Source organism: Nematolebias whitei, chromosome 11 (genome assembly GCF_014905685.2).
Source record: "Nematolebias whitei isolate Nwh7 chromosome 11, NemWhi1, whole genome shotgun sequence".
Lineage (NCBI taxonomy): Eukaryota > Metazoa > Chordata > Actinopteri > Cyprinodontiformes > Rivulidae > Nematolebias > Nematolebias whitei.
The window spans coordinates 8,128,337-8,138,607 of record NC_056508.1 but is presented as its reverse complement, the minus strand read 5'-3'; the positions used below and the strand labels follow the sequence as shown (position 1 = coordinate 8,138,607).

Here is a 10,271-nt window from a genome sequence, read left to right as displayed (position 1 = left end):
CAACCATCCAGACCACTTCACAGAGCACCACTGCATAGTAGAGGCATTGCATTTCCATGGTCGGACCTCCAGATTGACTGGGTCGGACCACTCACTAAGACCTCTAGAGGAAATAAATATTTTCTCACGGTAACCTGCGCGTTTACCAAATGGGTAGAATGTCTACCAGCCCCTAATGACACAGCACAAACCACTGCTATGTTATTAATGAATCATGTATTTTCAAGGTTTGGACTTCCCCTTAGGGTGAACTCAGACCAAGGTACACACTTCACAGGTGAAGTAATGAAGGAACTGTGGAAGACGCTAGGCGTCAAAGCCAACTTCCATATTGGCTACCACCCACAGGCTTCAGGCCAGGTTGAGAGAGCAAACAGGACTGTGGTGAGTATTTTGAAAAAATACGTAGCCGCAAACCACAAGGACTGGGACGTGAAACTCCCTCTGGTCCTCATGGCCATAAGGGCCACTCCACACACGTCGACTGGCATCGCTCCTTTCGAGATGATGACGGGTCGACAAATGACTCTCCCTCTGCACCTGTTGTACCAACCAGGCGATGCTGCCATGGCAACAGCATACACCACACAACAATACATGAAAGACTTGGAAAGACACCTTAAAAACACTTTTGCTTTCGCACAGAAAAACCTGGAAAAATCAGCTGAAGGACGCAAAGCGTACTACGACCAAAAGGCCTCTCACGAGGAACTCCAAGTGGGAGACAGGGTCTGGTACTACATGTTTGCACCCAAAACTGGGAGAAGAGAGTCCGGGACCGGAACTCTCGCCCGTAAGCTGATGCCCAGATGGACTGGACCCCATCTGATAACCGACAAAGTGTCTCCAATTATCTACCAGATAAAAATCAGTAAAGGCCAAAAAGAGCCAACTGTTAAATGGGTACATCGTAACCAGGTTAAACAACACAAGGCGTGCAACAACTCCTCAGGAGACAAAGATCTCACAAAATCTGACCTCGTGGGAATAAGGGTCATCCAAGCAGAAGATAACTAATGGATAAGAAACTTAACCATAGTTTAAATTCACAGGACCTACCCTTGACCACCACGAAGCTAAGACCTACCTCTTTGTGCTTCCATAGGACAATGATGGTACCACTCCTGATAATCTTCACCCTCTTGGGTGCCACCCAAGAAAACAAAGCCCTCGTACAAGCGGTAAATGAGTTAGCCCTTAAGGTTGAAGCGGATTACGCTGTCGCACACCTGGCTTACACTCTCGGTAGCGCAATCCCAATCTACGTCAATCACAAAACATTTGAAATGGCGTTCATTATCAACCTACCGATAATTCCCTCAAACGGCATATATAGACTCAGGGACGTCGTAAATGTTGGCAATTGGCACGGCGAAAACCATGTTCAAATTGACACACCAAGGATGGTTGCGTACCACGACGACAACCCCTCCGTTTACCTAGCTCCAAACCTGCAGATGTGTGTTCTCACTCGGGAGATACACTATCTGTGCCCGAGCAAACCGTTTATGTGGAATAAAACCGCGGGCATATGCGGATTAACACCTATTCCGGAAAATTCTAAGTGCTCAACGACCGTAACGCCTCGACACCTGGCTAAAGATGCAAAAGCGGAAATAATTGGCTCTCGTTGGCTAGTGAACGCTCCTCAAAGACAGGCGATCATAGCCTACGATCAACCCGGGGCAAATAGACCTTTGGCGTTACCGGACAAAACGATGTGGATCAGTGTTCCCCAGGGAACAACCATACACATTGGTGATTTGACGCTCTATCACCTCGATCCGGAACGATGGGACGCGACTCTGGATGACTCAGAGTACCTAGGAAATATGTCTATAGACATAGATCCAGAGACTCTGGGAAGGATCCGTTTTGAAGGCACCCAAGTCGTCGACGTGGAACCAATAAACCAAGTTCTCAAGTCCCTCAGGTCCACAACTAAGAACCCGATCCAACCAATTAACTATGCGTGGTCGAGCGCGGACACATTAATCATAGCCCTGCTAATGACGATAACCCTCGTATTGTGTGGGATACTCGCATCCCTGTCCCGGGGCCAAACGTCACTCCGAGTCGACGTGGATCGCCATGCAGCGCACCTGGATATGATTATGCCTCGCGTAAGCGGGTCCGCAAAGAAGCCACTCACACGGGACAACGTGACTGAAACTGACAACCAGGGTGAGGAGGAGCAGTGAAACGATGTTTCTAGATGCTTAGTCACTACTCTTGTCGGTGTTGAACCGTTGTTTAGTTGATTTTGGTTGTTTCTGAGGTAAGAATGAATCTTGTGTGAAGTAAGTTAGAGACTAAGAAGCCTTTGACCATGCCAACATGCAGTTCATTCATTAAATTGCAATCTTTGCGGAGTCAATGTATATTATTGCTACTTTAAGTACCATAATCTACATTGATCTCACAACGCTTAAGCCGAACCTACTCGAACAATTCTATTCGGGGGGATAGCTAATTCTTTTTGATAAGTCTCGCCATAGACTTCCAAAACATTTATGGGGAAACCAAACACCCAATCTCAAGTCGTTCGTCTAAAAGACAACAGACATTTGAACCAAACTATATTTTGCCATGTAAAGCTAACTTAACCCAAGTTAGAAATGGAAAAGTAGTTTGGAACCCTTTTCTATAGGCTTAAACCCCTGTAGTTACCCCTTTTCAGCATGCTCCACCCCTTAACTGGTAGTCGTAGCTGTTCCCAACCATAATAGCTTACACACCAGGTGCATATAGTTTAAGGCCTTATGTAAAATCCCCTTCATAAGCCCACCTTAAACCACATAATTGCATGACACATTGAACCAGAACGGCACAGGCTGGACGTCGCTGGAGACAACCTTCGCTGGAGGCGACCTGCAATCCTGACGTTGGTCTCCACTCTTCATCCGGTGGCCGCTTCTTCAGTTCAAGCCAAGGGTACCCCTCTGTATGCTGATTAATCAACACTTCCAATCGTTGTGGATTTACCGTTGTGGATTATATGACTTTTTCCAGTGGATTACAGACTCTGTTTCCAAGGGGTTAAAGCATTGCCACAATGGAATTATCGAGACGTTATGGAATTATAATCAACACAATGGAATTACCAAGAACATTGTGGAATTACCTTGACTTTTGTTTTCCTTGCTGGATTACTCTTGACTCTTGTTTCTTTGCTGGATTACATCAAGCTTCAAGGACAATCGACGACGTAAGTCCATAGTTGGAATTCATCTCCATGGACAGGTGATGATTTCCAAAGGGGGGACTGTAGTGGACTAGGCCTACGTCGAAACCCAGTCTAAGGTCAAAACTCTTGACCTTTAGAACCTTGTGGGACAGAAGCTGTCATTTCATGTATTTGAATCCATAAATACAGGTTCACCCATCCTGAGACTTTCTTTCTTGAAGATTCAAGTGAAAAGAACACTCTCTTTTTATTATCATTACTATCTTACAAATGTTGATAATCAAAGTGTCTTAGTTCAAACCATTTTAGATGTTGCAGTGAACTAATCAATTTTATTAACTGAGTAATGATTTTTATTCTCATGTTAAAAGCTGTTGCAGAGTTTATGCATTTTCTGATTTCTGCTTTTGAATGAGCAAGTGTGTGCGTTTACAAGGTTACAGTCAAACGAAAAACAAGTTGTTATGTTAAAACTGTCATGTTTTAGAATCCTCTCAGACGTAAGTAGAGATGTTTTGCACCTGTTTCCTGAAACACGCCAAAACAAAACCCTCTCGGTCTGTGAGAACATTTCTGAGCTGTCCCATAACAATTCTCGCTGTCTCTAACCTCTTACGTCACAAAACCCACCCCGTCTGGTCGTTTCTGACCAATGAAAAATCCCAAAAAGTGAACCGGGAAAGAGTCTTTAAAATGTCAGTACTTCCTGGTCTACACAGAGTTACAGAGTTGGAGAGTTGTCAGACTTCTAGAGTTCTGGAGTTCTGAAGTTGCTGGAGTGCTGGAGAGTTTTCTGCTGGTTCTGCTCAAGTTCTGTTAGAGACGGGATGATCTTGACATGACAAAAGGCTCTTCCGAGTTCCATGGGATTATAACTTTCACTAGCCACTACTTCTGACGAGCTACAGCCACTATCAGGAGACGCTGGACAGGTAGCGTTAACGGAATTCCATATCTGCTGATAAATCTTCAGAAAGGTAATGGATCAAGTTTCCTACCAAGCGTACCGAAGGAGAGCTGGGCTTCTGATGGAGAGTGTCGGTTCTGGTGAACATTCCTCCCTTCCCATTCAATCTTACTCCCTTTAACTTCTTTCATCTTTAACTTTCTATCAAGTAGAAATTCTCCCAGATATTTAGAAATGTCTGTGTAAAGTGCTTATTCACATCCGTGTGGGTAAAAGATCATAGTTGTACAGTTTTATAAATGTCTGTGGTGCAGCAACGGAAAAATCATGGCCGTATGATTTTTCCTGATTGATTGCTTATATTGTTATTTTCATAATTTGCCAAATTAATGTAAAGGTTTGATGTTAAATTTGATTCTGTAAATAAATGACCGCATTCATTTTGATGGGTCAAATATAAATGACGTCTCACGTTTGCATTTCCTTAAATTCAATGCACGTTTTATTCAGTCCAGAAAAATGAGGAACCCGCGTTAAATGATGAATATATCCCAGCATCTGTTCATCTACAATTATGTACAGTGAATTTTGAACGTCCACAAGCTGCTTCTCAGAGACTCCTGGAAAGAGGGACGACAGGTTAATAGTTGTCCAACGGGGAAGGCCAGAGTGGTTTGGTAAATGAGCGTTTGTCCTTACAGTCCAAACCCGAGGAGGTGAGCTGGTCCTTCAGTCCAGGGAGAGCGAGCAGCAGAGGGAAATCCAACAAGGGTCCAAAGGGAAACGAGGAAGGCTGGCAACTGGAGGCAAAGAGGCACGAGGGATACCTGACAGGCCGAGGGATCCAGGTCAGGTCACGAGGGAATCCAAAAAGCACGAGGAACCAGGAAACTGGAAAAAAGAGCAACGGTGAACAAATTATTTTCACCAAGACATTTCCCTCACAACAGTGCTATACCATAAGAGGTGATATGCTCCAGCGATGAGTCACACCGGACTGCAGCCTTAAGTAGATGGAGAGGCTCATCGGGCTGATGGCCGCCAGGTGTTGGTAATCAGCGGCCATCAGCAAGGCAGGCTGCAGGCAGTGGGACCCTTAAAGTATTTATATATATAATATGTATATTTAGTTGATGTTTTTCGTAGTTCATACCTTAGATCTTATCACAGTTTTTCTTTTACATTTTATTGTTGGATGTAACTGGGATCTTGTGTACATAATTTCGTTCCACCACATGTACCACATGGGGTGCGAATGACAAATAAAGGACTTTAAATCCTTGAATCCTTGAACCTTGAAAAGTACAAATCATAAAGATGTTCTTTTAAAATCTCATCATGGACACAGTTCTGCCTCTCCTACTTTTCTGCAACTTAATACATAAATCTATGGAAATGCATACTCAAGGTTAAAATGTTTACGAACCAAAAATCTGTTGTATTCTCATATGATGCACAATCAATACTAATCAGTGGTAAGATTTACAAAAGGGCATTGAGTTTAGAGTTTATTGATTAAAAAAAGTTTTTATTGCCATCTGTTTCCTGGAAGTGTTGCTAATTGTCATGTTTCTTTCTTCTCCAGGTGAACTTGATGTTAAATGGGAAGCCAGTCATCTCTGCTTTTGCAGGCGACAAAGACGTAACTCGTGAAGCTGCTACCAACGGAGTTCTACTTTATCTCGAAAAAGAGGACAAAGTTTACCTCAAGCTGGAAAAAGGAAACCTAGTCGGTGGATGGCAATACTCAACGTTCTCTGGCTTCCTTGTTTTCCCCCTGTAAAAAGATTTTTAAAAAGTTATAAAAAAAAGGCAAGAATAATTGTAAGCCTAATGACTTCTTCATAATGTGTTGCCACAGTATAATCGAACCATTGCTGCATCATCTGTTGGATTTGGCTCAATGGTTGAAAAATGAGAGCTGGAAAAGCATTACAGCACAGAAAGGAAGTAAGACTGGAGATCACTCACATTCTCTGGAAGTGACCCAGTCTGATGAAAGAGACTAAACGTTCCCGATCACCACCATATGTTACTGTCAGTCAAACCACTCCACACATTGTGGACATACACTTTGATGTATCAAAATATGCTAGATATATATTTTTGGCATAATGACAACTTTTGCATTCAGTTACATGTTTATTCTTTTAGTGGAAATTGTATTTGTCTGTTAGCTGAGATAATTGTAAAGCTGGTCAAGGTTTACACATGTTCAGACCAGCTTGGTCAAAGGAGAGAGGCAGTGGTGTAGGTCAATGATTTTGAACACGTATTTGTGTTTTAAAATTATTTATTGAACATAGTTTCTTAAAACACTTTCATTTCACTGAACCAGTTTATTGCAGAGTGTGTTTAACAAAGGCATTGTTCAAATGACTGTCTCAGTGACATGCAGCAGCAAAATGTCATTTCATTACTAATAAGATTTATAACTACATTACTCAAAAAAATCATAAAGTGGCCATAAAGAGACAAAGAATCATCAACATAAATATTTATCTAAAAAAGTTAAATCTTGTCCTCTGGACATTCAAAAAAACAAAACAAAGCAAATCAACAAAAAAATGTAGAAACGTTTCGTCTCTCATCCGAGAGACTTCCTCAGTCTGAGGAGCTGTATTCAGCTCAGTCTCTTAAATAGCACCGTCTCAGAGTGGATCAACCAGTTTTGCTGCTGACAACCAAAACCAGCTGATCACATGCTCAAGAAGGACCATCAGCCTAACAATGGATCATTAGCACACTAGCATTAGCTTTGTTTTGTTTTTTTGAATGTCCAGAGGACCAGATTTAACTTTTTTAGATTTTTCTACCTGGATTATTGAGCATGCATCAGGATATTTTGAACAACATAAATATTGTTTCTTTACATGCCTGTTGTGTTATAGCTCACCCATCATCATACCTCTGGGCGGCTGTGGCTGAGTGGTTAGAGCAGTCATCCTCCAATAGGAGAGTTGGGGGTTCGATTCCACCAGCAGTCACATGCCGAAGTGTCCCTGGGCAAGACACTGAACCCCTAAATGCCTCCGATGTGTGTCCCAACGATGTATGAATGTGATAAAGCACTGATTGTTCTTTGTACAGATATAGTAGAGTGCTGTATGAATGGGTAAATGAGGACACAGATTGTGTTGTAAAGTGCTCTGAGTATCTTGATCAAATAGAAAAGCGCTATATAAGTGCAGTCCATTTACCATTTACCTCATTTGGTTTCTGTTTATTTCACTCACTGTGACCCTGAAATTTAGGTTTTGAAACCACCTGAACATGTTAGTTGTGTAAACCGATGTCAGTAATAAGACAGTTTTTACAAAAACAAGTTTTATTGGTTTCTGTTTTTGAGCCTTATTATGTGGCATGGTGGAACAGTGGTTATGGCTGTCACCTCTTAGTGAGATGGTCACAGAATCCTGGCTGGAGGCATTTTTGTGTGGCGTCTACATGTTCTCCTCATGCATGCATGCATTTCTTCCTGGTACTCCAGTTTCTTCTCACACACCAACAGCATGCATGTTAGGTTAACTGGTGACTTTAAGTGTGGGTAAGAATGTTGTCTCTATGGTGCCCTGTTATGGACTTGGGTCCAGCTCAGGATGTACCACGTCTCTCACACAGTGATTGCAGGGGATATACAGCAGCTCCCTGCAACACAGAAAGTAAAAGTTGGCAAATAAAATGGATGGATGGATGTCAAACATGTTGACACATACAGTATAGGACAGGTTTTGGTGACATCCATTTACTCATCATCTGGAAAACAACAATCATTAGACTGATTTGCTCAAAGGGCAGCACAGTGGCTCAGTTGGTAGAGCTGCCGCCTCTCAGCAAGCAGGTTGCCCTGTTTCAAGTCCTGGCCGGGGGCCTTTCTAGGTGGAGTTTGCATGTTCTCTCTGTGCATTATTTCAACCTTTATTTATACAGGTTAGTCTCATTGAGCCTCGGGGACTCATTTACAAAAGAGACCTGGTTTTAACAAAGAGTGATGACAACAGTAGACAATCATAAGGGAAAGCATACAAATTGAAATTAAATGGAAGAAAAATTATATAAAAAAATCCCTGAAACAAAAACAGCTACATTATAAAGCGGTGTAGAAAACTAAAAACAGGAACATGTCTGCAATGTTTTTTCCCATGAACTTAGCAGATCTTTGAAGCCACTTAGAGAGGTCAGGGTCAAGAGCTTCAGATCTTTTGCAAAATATTCCAGGAAACAGGAGCAGAGTAGGAAAAGGTCCTTTTGCCAAGTTCAGTCCGCACTGAGGGGACACTGCATGTAATAATGTCCTGAGAGTGCAAGCTGTAGCTGCACTCATGCAGAGACATGTAGGAAGAGATGTATGAAGGCAGCAGACCAAGAAGTGATTTACATATGAAAATGTATGTGAGAGAGTCTGTATGAAGTTAATGATGTCCAGTTAACCAGTGAATACAGGGTTCAGTGATGGGTATGGTAGTTACAGCCAGTTATGAATCTTAGTGAACCATGATAGATAGCATCCAACATCTGCAGGGAGTTTGTAGGAGCGTTCGTTTAAATAATGTCATCATAGTCAATGAAGGAAAGGAAAGTCACAGTTACAAGGTGTTTCTTAGTATTCAGAATTAAACAGGATCTATTTCTGAAAAAGAAACCCAATTTAATTTTCAGTTTCCTCACCAAGTTTTCCACGTGGAGCTTAAAAAAAGATATGTGAGTCGACCAAGATACCCAAATATTTGTACGAATTGACAAACTCAATAGGAACACCATTCGAGGATAAAAATTGAAGGAAGAACTGCTGGGACCGACTTCCTGTTTGAACACAACATCCCTTTGATTTTGTCAGCATTTTGTACAAGTTTGAGACAGAACAAATCTGACTGGATGATGTCAAAAGCAGATTGTAAAACATGGAAAGCCTTAGCAACTGTTTTAACTAGACAATAAACATCTGTATCATCAGCATAGAAATGTAAGGACGCATCAGGGATGCTCTGACTTATAGTACATTACCTATGTAGATTGTAAAGAGAGTGGGTCCTAAGACTGAACCTTGTGTGGTACACCATTGTTAACAGTGAGATAACTGGAAGAAGTACCATTATGTTTAACACATTGCCTCTGATCTGAGAGAGTTAGTGAACCAACCAATGGTGTGACCTGAGAAACCAATTTCTGAGAGCTTATTATTATTACATTATGTTCTTATGACATTGCGTGCTTGGGTTTTCTCCGGGTACTCCAGTTTCCTACCACACACCAAAAACATGCATGTTAGGCTGATTGGTAACTCTAAATTGTCTCTAAGTGAGAGAGTGAATGGTTGTTTGTCTCATTTGCCTTAATGTGGCCCTGTGATGGACTGGAGACCTGTCCAGGGTGTCCCTCTCCTCTTGCACAGTGATTGCTGGACATGGGCACCAGTGATCCGTGACTCAAAAATGAAGATGCGGGTAAAGATAACATGGACGGATGGATTTCTGCAAATATTGATCTCTGAATGCACATAACCTGATATCAGTTTAGCTTTTAATGCCTTTTTAAAAATTCCTGCATTTAAACATTCAGTTAAACATTACTTAATTTGATACTTAATTTGTGCGCATATTTGCCACTGGTCATTGCTGCTGAAGCTTGAAACAGCCCAAAGGAACCCAAGCTAACAAATTATCCAGCTCAACTTTTAGGTTCATATATGTAAGTGATGTGTTTTAAATCTGTTTCTACTGCCTCCAAATGTCCAATAAATGAAATAAGGCACATGTTTAGAAAGAGTATGTTTTTTGCCAACAAATGATTGTACGAATATTTCCAGATCTTAGTACTTGGGACATTCTGCCTTACTTATTTTAGATATTGCTTCTGGTTGAAAATGAGGAGTAGCAATCATACTTCCAAACAACTCGATGACGAGTCATTCATTCGTTGGACTCAGGTGTGTAGGAGCAGGAACAGCATGAAGAACAGTGCTCGGAGGACCAGTACTGGAAAACAATGGGTTACCTCTTAGAAAAGTGTGCTAAATTGTCATGATCAGCGGTCCGGCCTCTCATCTGCTCACTTCTCTGCCCTTTCATGACATGCCATGTTTTCTGCCCTTCTGGTCATAGTTTCTGTTCATGTTTATTATTCTCAACTGTCAACCTGCACCTCTGCCTGCTCACTTCACCACACCCCCTCAGCCTA

General features: G+C 41.9%; 1 protein-coding gene across 1 annotated transcript in view; it reads left to right on the top strand.

Moving 5' to 3' along the window:
• cbln4 (cerebellin 4 precursor) overlaps positions 1-5,884 on the top strand; it is a 41,189-nt gene extending 35,305 nt beyond the window's left edge. The window contains exon 3 of the mRNA XM_037683886.1: positions 5,680-5,884. Within this exon, the coding sequence (XP_037539814.1) occupies positions 5,680-5,877 (198 nt within the window). The 3' untranslated portion in view covers positions 5,878-5,884. The remainder of the gene's footprint in view (positions 1-5,679) is intronic.
• Positions 5,885-10,271: the final 4,387 nt, after the last annotated feature.